The sequence below is a fragment of the Chelonia mydas genome, chromosome 2 (genome assembly GCF_015237465.2).
Source record: "Chelonia mydas isolate rCheMyd1 chromosome 2, rCheMyd1.pri.v2, whole genome shotgun sequence".
Lineage (NCBI taxonomy): Eukaryota > Metazoa > Chordata > Testudines > Cheloniidae > Chelonia > Chelonia mydas.
In genome coordinates, this window is record NC_057850.1 from 246,336,503 (window position 1) to 246,349,200 (window position 12,698).

General features: G+C 38.7%; 1 protein-coding gene across 27 annotated transcripts in view; it reads left to right on the top strand.

Annotated features, from left to right (window-relative positions):
- The window catches only part of KMT2C (lysine methyltransferase 2C), a 327,313-nt gene that overhangs the window by 196,131 nt on the left and 118,484 nt on the right, over nt 1-12,698 (top strand). For 24 of the 27 annotated variants that reach the window (XM_043541583.1, XM_043541577.1, XM_043541582.1 and 21 more), the window contains 3 exons: nt 520-683; nt 3,461-3,574; nt 11,031-11,773. In XM_043541583.1, the coding sequence (XP_043397518.1) occupies nt 520-683; nt 3,461-3,574; nt 11,031-11,773 (1,021 nt within the window). The remainder of the gene's footprint in view (nt 1-519; nt 684-3,460; nt 3,575-11,030; nt 11,774-12,698) is intronic. The other 3 variants (XM_043541572.1, XM_043541581.1, XM_043541584.1) reach the window with 1 other exon arrangement.

Here is a 12,698-nt window from a genome sequence, read left to right on the forward strand (position 1 = left end):
AATTTTCATTTCATGAAGATACCAGAAACAGAATTATTTGTACTTGTCTTCTTTTGCAAAGCCTCTGTATCCAGTTATACCCATGCTGTTCGCTCAGTAATGGGGGGGATGAAAGAGGCAGGAAATCTTTAAATCGATATGCATTTAGAACAATATTATGGTTACATAGTTGGCTTTAAGCAAAGTTTAGACTGATATTTAAATTTGTTCTCTCCTTGATGTATTGAAAGCTTTTTTATTTCTTCCCTCCCCCAAAGCAGTAGTGGTTCTAAGTTGGAAAAAGAATCACATTCTCTAGGCCTTACTGTCTAAATAAGTCAAAGTACATTTAGTCATAATTTATAATTGCACCCTTTAGGCATTGGTTTACACTTTTGTAGTGTGTGTGCATTCGTGTGCTTGTGCGTGCTCTGAGAATTGGAATGAAGAGAGAGAGAGACAGAGATTGATTCTTAGTAAGACATTTTATAATTTAATGAGAATTAATTATAATTAATGTAACTTTAATAATCTATCCAGGTGGATTCATATAGAATGTGACAAACCTCCAGGTAATGAATTGGATTCACAGTTAAAAGATTACATCTGTACTCTCTGTAAACAACTAGAAGAAGTGGATCAGACACAGCCATGTGATCTAATGCAGACTTCTGGACTGATTCCTGAATCTGTCAGTGTGACAGGTAAAATTTTCTCTCTCAAAGTGTGAGAGTATCAAACAGTTAGTTATGGTAAAGCTGTATTTAATCAAATCATTAAACAGCATTCAGTGAAATGTATTTTGCCATTGTAAGGGTCTAATTCAAAACAAAATATTTAGACAGGAGACAGTCCCTGCCTCAAAGATCTTACAGTCTAATTAGACAAGACAGACCAAAGATGAGAGGGGAAACAGAAAGATGTGAAGTGTTTTGTCCAAGCTTATACAGTAGGTCATCAACAGAGCTGGGAGTAGAACCCAAGTCATGGTCTGGTGCTCTGTCCACTAGACCTGCTACCTTGTGAAATTGTAATGGGGGAAAAAAAAGTTGAATACACGTGGGTATTTCACACCACATTGTCTTGTGGATTGCACTTCTTCTCATGCGTGCTTTGTCTAATGGGAGAAATAAGATTGGTGTTTAAGCTTGGAGGCAGAGGCTAGAAATTTTACAAAAAACACCACCTTCATTAGGAGCAGGCACTAGTGAAGTCTTGCACTGCTTTGACAGCATCAGCCAATCTGGCCCTTTGTGAGTTCTTGCCATCCATGTATTGTGAGCTTCTTTTAGAAGAAATAGGGAAACCAACTGCAAGGTATCTATATCCCAGGGAGCCAATTATTCCTTCATTGGTGATGAGGAAAATGTTGAACTACCAGAAAAGTCAAGTATAATTCACCTATGTGTGCAGGCTAATCCTTTGCGTAAACAAGCATCTTTGATGCTGGCTCTGTCCATGTGTATACACCCTTGATGAGTAGCAGGGGATAATGAAAAATTGTTCTCGGAGAGGGACAGTGACAGTAGGTAAATATAAATAAATGAATGGCAGAGGTTAGGAATGAACATGTACAACAGGTTAGCAAAAGGTCACTTCAATCTTGAAAAGGCTACTCATGGTTATTGAACTTTCAAATAGTGTGTTTAGGGTATTTAGGGAGAAGTTTGAGCTAACACACAAAACTAATCCTAAAAACCTTCCAACCTTAAAATGAAGACACTGCTGAATAAATTGAAGCTTTTATTTGAATGCTTAAAATTGAAAATACTACTTTGGTTATGTTTTTTAGCCACATGAAACACTGAGTAATGTATCCTTTTCCTCAAAGGAAAAGTTAGGTTGTCATCCCAACTACTAGTGAAAATCTGAAGCTATTATAGGAGGGTAGTCATGTAGCATTTTACACCCAAGAGATTACTTCTGTACATTAAACCCAGATTTGGAACCAATCTAAATGATCGTTTCCTCAAATTGAAATTAAAATATCGCTTTAATGTTGGTATAGTCTCTGAGAGGGCTATTTAGGTGCTAAAAGTAGCATCACCTAATAGTTTCTGGCTTTTTGAACTTTCAGGAGGCTTTCCTGAACAAAAAGCAATAATCGTGCTTTTTTGCACTAATGCTGTCTGAGGATCAGTTATTTAGGAGCTAGAGTTATTAGTATATACTTTACATTTTCCCTGTCCCCTACTTCGCCTACTGCATTTTAATGAATTTTATTAAGTATAAAGGCTTTTAGGGGAAAAGAAAGTAGGCTTCTGGTAGGCGTGCACCATAATGAGGACTTCAGCCCAACACGGCTCATTGAGTTAATATGCTTTCTCCACGCAACTTCCTCCAGCTGAAATGGGATCCTTGTATATGAAAGAAGGCCTATGCCTCAAGTGGAAAATTCAGCCTCCACTGGCTAAATTTGCTGTGTCAGGAAAGTAGGTTGAAAGGGCAATGTTCTGAACATTGATAGACTCTAGAGCCTCTTCACTATGTCATAAGTCTACAGTGTTCATGTATTATTTATTTGTATAAATATTTTCAGCCATAATTCTTCAAGTTATTTATAGGATTTGGGACCTTATGGCTTGATTCTCATTTACACCATAGCTCTTTTATATGGCTGTGGCAGTGTAAAGGGATTTTAAAGTGAGTGTAAATTATGTTTACAAAATTACACTTACACTCATTTTACAGCCCCTTTTCACTGTCAGAATGGTGTAGCACTAATGAGAATTAGGCCCTTAGGGTTTGTCTATATTTGAAAGTTAATTGGGATTAAAGTAGGCTGTGAATTTAAAGTGCAATATAGATTCCTGAATACTTCCACATGTGGACACTCTTGTTCTGGAATAAGAGTGCCTTATACCTGTTAAAATTAATCCGTTTAGGCCTGGTCTGCACTTAAAATTTAAACTGTTACAGCTATGTCGGTCATGGTTGTGAAAAACCACACCCCCATCAACATAGCTATGCTGACAAAAACCATAGTATTGACCCAACTATGCCAACGGAGAGGGCTTCTGTCAATGTAGCTAACATCATTCAGAGAGGTGGTGTTCCTACGTCTGCAGAAAAACTCCTTCTGTTGGTGAATGCTGTGTCTGCATTCAGGGACTATGCTGGCATAGCTATGCTGGCATGGGCTCTGAGTGTAGATGTAGCATTAGGGTAGATTAAGTTAAACAGGGCCAAGACACTCTTATTCCAGAATAAGTATCCATACATGGAGTTATTCAATACATTGAGTTATTCCATACATGGAGATACAGCTATTCCTGAATAACTCCATGTTTAGACAAGCTCTTTAGGAAATGCTGTATATTCTACCTAACCTTCCAGTTGTCCTGATTTGCCTTATCTCAGATCACATAATTAAATACCATGTTGTTAAACAAAAAGGTCAAGCAATGACAGCAACCACAGATGCCAAAGTAATACAATAAACGCTATGTCAAAATTGATAAATGCTTTGCTTTTCCTTAAGCTTGTACAAATGAAATGGAAATTGGAGGTGATGCAGAAGACGTGGCATTTCAGGAAAAAAGAGTTACTGATGATGGTCCTGGTCAAGAATCAACAGTTGGATGTGTTGCAAATGGTAAGAATGAGAGGTTCACAGCCAGACAAAATATATCACGAAGTACTCATGGAGTTACATAAACACTAACAGGAAGATTCCCTGCCTTTTGAAGAGTCAGATGAATTGTATAGATTCCATCACCAGAACTCTTCAGTGGCTGTACTAACTATGTTTTGTTATTTGAAAGATTATTTTCATTAAGACAAGGATAAAATTATAAACTGTGTCTGCAGAACGTTTATATGGGGAAAAAAATGTTAAATGTTTACTGGGAGTGGATATTCCCTGACATAGAAGCTAACCAAACTGGGCATGTTTATATATTTGTGGAGTATAGAGAAAAATATTATATTATTTGTTGCCATATAATTTCAATTGCAAAACTTTCTGTATGAGTCTGCAAAGGATTGGGGCCTGTCATATAGCCCCCTCTTCCAGTTGGACCCAGGCTTGTTCTTGTTGAGCCAGTGCCCTTCTCCAGGGAATTCTGCCTGGAACCTTCTCACAGAGTCTGAGGAACGTAATTTCCAGCAGGGACAGCTGCTGTTGTTTCTTTTCTTTCAAGTCTCCTCAACAAAACAAGATCAAAACCTCCCCAGGTCTGTCCCTCATCCCTATAAGTTCTTCAACCCAAAAGTTCTTGGCTCTTGCCTCAGAGCCTTTGTGATAATAAGGACTTCCCACCATCTCCCTTCTGTCCGTTTTGTTTCTGAGAGCAGTTCTTCACAGATGTAGCTTCAGCCTCTGGCAGGTATCATAGTTCTCCCTTTCTATTTCCTGGTCCTCCTTTTATGGATAACAGCCTGCTAAGCTACACAGGTCTTCTCCCAGGTGCATCAGGTGGGCCTAATTAGCCAGCTGCTGGCCTCTGACCCCAGAGGAATGGTATCCCTTATGCTTTCACAGAGTCTCATGTGTTAGCAATAGCACACAACAGGATGAGTGGCTGAATTTTCCCTTGTGTGTTTTGGGCCACATACCCAACAGGTGAGTGCTTCCAGCATGCTTGCAACGTGGATTTAATCATACAACCATATATGACCTACTGTAATAATTTTATCTTTTTTCCAAATGCAAGTGGATTTTTAAAATAGATGTTCTACCCTTATAAAAAGAAGCTCATGGCAAAAATACAAGCCATTTTTTTGCCCTGCTTTAAATTCAGTTCCCTTGATTTTCCTTATTGTAATCACCTTTCCATTTTGTCTGACTCTGGATGGACCACCCTTCAAAAATTGCCATTGACACTGCTTACTGGAATCTACCCACTCTGTTTAAAGCACTTTGAGAAGTAACATACGTATTTATTTATTTGGCTTTGGGGTCAGCGGAACGAAGGGTGCTGTTGATTAACATGAGACCCTTCTTCCTGTTGGCTGAATGTGCAACTCCTTCAGAACTTCCTGCCCTTGTCAGCTAGAAGACTGAGAACTTGAGTATCTCATATGGAAATGTAGAACACTAGCAAATGAGCCACCAAGTCCAAAGTCCTATAGCTTTGTATACTTTTTCCTAAGTTCAAGAGGCAACTCATATTTTATCTGACATCTGTTTACTGCCTGGAAGAGTGAATCACAAAAGACCTTATCGTGTTTGTTTTCAAAACAGGGCAGCAGGAGAAATTCTTACGAAAACATTTTGTATTCTGAATACAATATGTAGTTTCTCCAGAATAAGATGTTTTCCACATATTTGCTGCTCTTTGAATAATGGCATATGTTGCTGCACACAACTTGAGAACTGACAGAAATTTGGGTTTTGAGAAATTACAGTGTGTGCCCTAACACAAAAGGACATGTCTACACTAAGGGGACTACGCTGGCATTGCCACAGTGCCGTAGCTATGCCAGCGTAACCCCATAGTGCAGCATACACCAACAAAAGGGGTTTTTCCATTGGTGTAGGAACACCACCTACCTGAGTGATAGTAGCTAGAGTGGCAAGCATTCACTGTCAACTTTGCTTCATCTTCACTGGGGGTCAGGTAGCATAGCTACATCCCTCATGGGTTTGGATTTTTCACACTGCAGAGTGACATAGCTACGTCAGCTTAACTTTTAACTGTAAACCAGGTCAAGGATTAAGTATCAAGTTCATACCCTTAAGTTTGTTCAATAGCTATGCACCTGTTGGTGGTTCCATTTTTATGTATTTTTTTGTAGCACTTTAGAGCATCTGACACCTTTAGTGTCTTATAATAAGGCTGTAACTGTTGGTTAGTGGATGGAGTTATTTGTTTGTTTCCTAAGACATAGGAAAGAAAAAGTCATTTAAGGCATTACAAAGCATTAGCCAAAGAATAGGATGGCTTCTAATCAGAAAGACTGTTGTCTTCAATATTAGGTGTTTGATCATCCATTAACTCAGAAGTATTCAAAGCCTAAACCATCAGGCTCTCTGTATGTGACATTTTGTTCCAGCACTCTTGGGTAGACTAGCTGAATTTTCTTCATTGAATAATGTAATCAATGAATTTGTCAAATTATTTATTTGAAAAATCATCGAATCAGAGAAGTGTAGGGCTGGAAGGGACCTCAGTATGTCATCTAGTCCAGTCCTCTGCACTCAAGGCAGGACTAAGTAATAACTAGACCTCTCCTGAAAGGTGTTGGTCTAACCTGTTCTTAAAAACCTTCCGTGAAGGAGATTCCACAACCTCCCTAGACAATTTGTTCCAGTGCTTAACCACCCTGACAGTTAGGAAGCTTTTCCTAATGTCCCCTCTTAACCTTCCTTGCTGCAATTTAAGACCACTGCTACTTGTCCTAAACTCAGAAGTTAATGAGAAATTTTTTTCACCCTTCTCCTTGCAATAACCTTTTATGTACTTGAAAACTATTATCATGTACCCCCTCAGTCTTCTCTTCTCCAGACTAAACAACCAATTTTTCAATCTTACCTCATAGGTAAGGCTACAATTTAGCCACAGGTATTTTTAGTAAAAGTCATGGACAGGTCACAGGCAATAACCAAAAAGTCACATCCAGTGACCTGTCCATGACTTTTACTAAAAATACCCCTAACTAAACCTTAGGTGCTGACGGAGGGGGTGTGCTCCAGCGGATGCTGCTGGGGGTGGGGTGCAGCTGGGGGCCCTGCTGTCACTGCTGCTTCTGGGGGTGGGCAGCCCAGGGCCCCACTGCTGCTCCGGGGTGGGGAGGGGAGGCAGCCCGGGGCCCTGCTGATGCCACCACCGCACCTCCAGGCAGAGGCGGCCTGGGGTCCTGCCACTGCTCCTCCAGGTGACGGCGACCTGGGGTGCCACTGCTGCTCCCGGACCGCTGCTCCGAGGTAGTGCCTGGGGCCAGTTGCCTGGGGCCGTCGGAGCAGCAGCCAGTGCGGCTGGCCCCAGGGCTGCCCCAGCTGCTTAGGCGGTCCTGGGATCAGCTGCAGAATTCATGGAGGTCATGGAATCTGTGACTTCCCTGACCTCCGTGAAAGACTCGCAGCCTTTCTCATAGGTCATGTTTTCTAGGCCTTTAGTCATATTTGTTGCTCTCCTCTGGACTTTCTTCAGTTTATCCACATCTTTCCTGAAATGTGGCATCCAGAACTGGACACAATACTCAAGTTGAGGCCTGATCAGCATGGAATAGAGTGGAAGAATTACTACTTGTGTCTTGCTTACAGTACTCCTGCTAATACATCGCAGAATGATGTTTGCTTTTTTTGCAACATGTTATACTGTTGACTCACATTTAGCTTGTGACCCCCAGATCCTTTCCACAGTACTCCTTCGTAGGCAGACATTTCCCATTTTGTATGTGTGAAATTGATTGTTCCTTCCTCAGTGGAGTACTTTTCATTTGTCCTTATTGAGTTTCCTTCTATTTACTTCAGACCATTTCTCTGGTTTGTCCAGATCATTTTGAATTTTAATCCTATCCTCCAAAGCACTTGCAAACCCGCCCAGCTTTGTATCTTCTGCAACTTTGTACTTGTACTCTCCATGCCATAAATAATTTATGAAGACATTGAACAGAATTGGACTCAGGACCGATCCCTGTGGGACCCCACTCGATATGCCCTTCTAGCTGGACTCTGAACCACTGATGATTACTCTCTGGGAACAGTTTTCCAAACAGCTATGCATGCGTCTTAGAGTAGCTCCATCTAGGTTTTATCTCCTATTTGTTTATGAAGAGGTCATAAGGGACAGTATCAAAAGCTTTATTAAAGTCAAGATATACCACATCCATCACTTCCCCCATCCACAAGGCTTGTTACCCTGTCAAAGAAAGCTATTAGTTTGGTTTGACATGATTTGTTCTTCACAAATCTATGTTAACTGTTACTTACTACCTTATTATCTTCTAGGTGTTTGAAAATTAATTGCTTGAATATTTGCGCCATTGTCTTTCCAGGAACTGAAGTTAAACTGACTGGTCTCTAATTCCCTGGGTGGTCCTTATTCCCCTTTTTATAGATTGGAACTATATATAGTCTCTTCCAGTCTTCTGGAATCTCTCCTGTCTTCCATGAGTTTTTGAAGATAATCGCTAAAGGCTCAGGTATCTTCTCAGTCAGCTCCTTGAGTATTTTAGGATGTATTTCACCAGGCCCCGCTGACTTGAAGACACCTAACTTGTAATATTTAACTTGTTCTTTCCATATTTTAGTCTCAGCTAAATGATAGATTCAAAGGAGCTAAGAGACTATTGGTTGGCTTTTAAACCAGTGGGACCTGAAGAGTTGTATCCAAGATCCTGAAACAAATAGCAAAATATATAGCTGATGATTTGAATTCACTGGTAAGGTCACAGGAAGCACAAGAGGAATGCACAAAGTGTTTTCAAAGCGTAAATATATTGAACTGTTTGGATAAATAACAGTTAGGTAACCTATTAAAATAAACAATACAGGAAATATTTAGATGACAATTGTAGGAAGACTCATAGATTTGTGAGGAAGGAAGATATTTGTGGTGGTTTGTTTTTAAAGAAAAGCCAGACCAAAAATATTTTTGTTCTATCATTAAATAAAATTGTAATTGTTGTGGATAAAGTGAATTGACTGAACCATTTTTGTTATTGGTCTAAATGACCTAATGTAAAAGTTTGGAAGATTTTTGGTAATATGAACACAAAACTGTTTAATTAACCAGAAGTGGAGAGAAACAGTCAGAGCATAATCAAAACCAGTTGATGTGTCAAGTGAGCTGCTTTTGGTCTTAGTGCTATTTAATAGCTTCACAGATTACCTGGAAGATTAAATAATCAAATTTGATGGTGATACCAATTTAAGAAGGATTGCAAACATAATAGAAGATCAAGTGAAACTGCAATAGGACCTTGAGAATTTAGAAAATTGGGCAAATTCCATTGGGATGATATTCAACTTATATGGAGATAATACCAATGATGCCACATGGGAGAAAGCTGGTTTGAGGCAAGGAATCCCACTGGTGGCAATACATTACAAACATGAGCATTTAATGTGATGCTATTGCAAAAACAAGAAAATTATGTTGTTTTGGCTGACTTTATAAAAGAAAAAGGTTTTAATTCTTCAGAAATTTATGGCTCAGGCTCACACATACGCTTGACAAGAAAAGTTTTCTTCTTGCCACCTTTACATTCCATAACTTGAAATCACACTTTCATCCTGATCCTACATGACGAGCTTTGTTGGTTGTATACGGTTGGGAGTGTTTTTGTACAGCTGGACAGTTTACACTATCTGAGATTGTTTAATTTGTGGATACTTTGTTTTTTAAGATTTTTATGGAGAACATTGTGTGGTTATGAATCTGTCAAAAGTGTTTTTCAGAGGGAAAACTGTACTTTCTAAGGAATTACCCACTGGAAAAATTTAGTTGTGGTCAGTTTTTTGAAAATATATACTATTCTGATTTATTATCTGAGTGATTTGTGCTGCACTGGGTCTTTGTTTAAATTCTGAAGCTTCGTATTAAATCCATGTTGTTAATCCACTTACTGAATATTGAAATCTAAAAAGCTTATGGCAGTGAATATTGTGATATTTTGAACATACTTTTCACTTTACATAGCTCAAAGCTAACACATTACTTTAACTACATTATAAACTGTTTCTCCCCTTCCCTCGTATTCGTTAGGAAGATGGACCTTCTGTACTACTTCTGTACATGTTTAGATTTAAGCACCACAGCCACACTGAAGCAAAAAAAGATTTTATATACGTAAAAGATTTTATAGAGAGAGTAAATACCCATTAAACAGTCATTTACTTTTTCTGGCTTTAACTTTTCCATCACTGCCCATTACTGGATCATTTGTATGTGTATAAGCAAACGCTTTTTATTTTTCTAGGTTGTATTTTGAGTTTTGTGGATTAGATACATAAAACATTTGGTATGGTTTGATGTCATGAAATATATTAAACATTTTACTGTAATCCTTACAGCATTTATGATGTCAGAAACACTATCTGGCAGCATGGTGACATGTTCTGGGCGAATAATGGCATCCCAGCTAAGGGGAAAGGATTTAGAATGGCCTCCCCTTCGGTGTGCAGGAGCCAGTGGGTTTCTGCTGCACCACTTAGACCAGCCAATCACCTAGAATACTCCCCCTTCCCAGCTACTTCCTCCCAAATCCAGGAGGGAAGATGAGCTCCCATGAGGAGGGGTAGGGGAAGATGGAGGTAGACCCCTAAAGAAGCTACATAGCCCTGTTTTCCCAGTTTATTGGGGGCTTAGAAAGGATAATATTTGGCTATTGTATGGTGTTAACTTTTTTATATCACTTCTCTTTTTCCCTTAACATAGTTGATTGGTAGTAATAGCAATTTAATGTATTTATTCATATTTGTAATGTGTCCATCACTATAGCATTTAGTTATAATACATAGATTTAAATATACATCTGCAGCCTTTCAGGAGAAATAGTCCACTTCCCATCATCTCACATACTAATATTTATTATTTTAAAGTATCTTGTCTGTGGGATTAGGTAGTTTGATCCAGGAGCACATTGCTGCTGCACCTGTTCCTCCAGAATCTCAAGACTTGGTCAAACCTGATCTCTGGGTGGGAGCAAGTTTCACAGTGAAAAATCTTCCACAACGGCTAGTCTACACTAGAAAGGATTTGGGAGCATAGCTCATAACAGCAAATGAGGTTTTTTTGTCAGTATAGTTTATGCCAGGTCATGAAATGAAATAAGCTGCACCAGCAAAAGGACTCTGTTTGCCAGTATAACTGTATCTACCCAAGGCTTTTGCTTGGCATACTTATGTCTGTTGATGTGTGATTTTTTTTTCACACCCGTAACAGACGTAGCCATGTGGTTAAAACTATGTCATCCAGGCCTAAGAACAACCTGTTTGCTTGCACCGTCATATTTACACCTAGATTCCATCTGCAGTATTGTTCCTCTAGAAGATAAATGTATGTTTTAATGATGAAATATCGCCCACTTTTCATTTTTAAAATATAAACCTTTTTTACTATTGATGCTTTCGTATGAATCTCTAACTATATGCTCTCGCTTAGTTACAGACATATCACAGGATGAAAAGACTGTTGAACTGGAAGCAGGAGTTTCTGATCAATTTGATACAACTAAAATGGAAACGTCTCCTAAAAGGACACCAGCATCTGATGACAGTCAAATGAAGCACATGATAGAAGTGACAGAAAGCATTCAAGCTGTAATACAGCCGGAGTCAAACAAACAAGCAGAAGACCAACAACTGTCACAAGATGCTGAGGTATCAGAAGTATCCACAGAGGAATCTCAGCCTCCCCTTTCAGCACCTGAGGCCACAACTACACCACCAGAAACTTTAGGGTCTGTGAATAAAGAGGAGACTTCTTTTAAGATAGAAGAACAATTGGAGACAGCAAGAGTGCAAGAAGATGTAGAAAAGAAAGAAACCCATGAAAGCTCTGAAACACCAACTTTTCTGTTGAAAGTGGAAACCACTCCTTCAAATGAAAGTTGTGCAAAGAACAGTTCACTATTAGGAGACAAACCTATAAAGTCACCGACTGAGACATATTCTTCATTTTCATCATCAGTTGATATAAACAAGAGAAGTGTGTGTTCCTCGCCAGTAGTTTCATTAGACTTGCATTCTGCACATGACATGCTGCACAGTCAGACTCCACCATGGAGTTCCTCTGCTGGAAATGTTCTCCCAACAACTTATATATCTGTCACTCCAAAAATTGGCATGGGAAAGCCAGCTATCACCAAACGAAAGTTTTCTCCTGGGAGACCCAGATCAAGACAGGTGAGCATATTGTTTTAGTATTGAAGCTGGTAGACAAATCATTGTTAACTTTCAATATACTGTGTTTTTGAAAGAAGTATCAAATTTGAGTTTATGAAAAACAGTTTGATCTATCCTGGAAAATATACATTGTGTTTATCCAGCAGTATAAATTGGGCATACAGTTTATTGTTAACAATCCATTATTTTAAACACATTTGCTTTGAAAAACTCTGGGTAACTACAGGTTGAATAATTGAAGATAAGACGTGGTGAAGTTCTCTAATGGGAAATTTCTTACTTTTGGATTATCCTTTGAGCACTAGAGCAAACTAGAAATCTTATATGATCCTCAAATGCAATATTCAAGGTACATCCCAGAAGTGATATTATCCATAATGTCATAGTTTTTGTTGTGTAAGCTTATTTCTCACTGTTTCATATCAATCTGCGTATATTTCCATCTTGATTCGTATATTGTATTTGTAGGCAGGATGTGGTAAAACTTTTTCACCTACCTTTATAGATGAACCTGCAGCAACATCGCTGTCCTTGTGCTGGGAGATTTTCCCTGGGCAGAAATTTGTGATTATGGCAAATGATCTGATTTTGTTACGTTGGCAGATATCTATTAGGAACTATCTGGTACAAGTCGTTGCAGTTGTGATTTGGGTTAGATTTGATCATAGTCCTCAAGAGTAAGTAGCTTACTGCATCATCTATAATACACACTAAAGATATAGTTTGAAAACAAATTGTTTACACATCTTTCTCATTTATTTTGCCATTGCAAATTCTTCACAAGAAATATTGTACTGTGACTAGTAAAATTAGTACTTCATTAGTCAAGATCACAAAATTTCATTTTATGCTTCCGATCATCATAGGCTCATAATTTTGTTTTTTGTAAAGGAAAGAATTGTAAAATCTATATGATGCTTTCCAT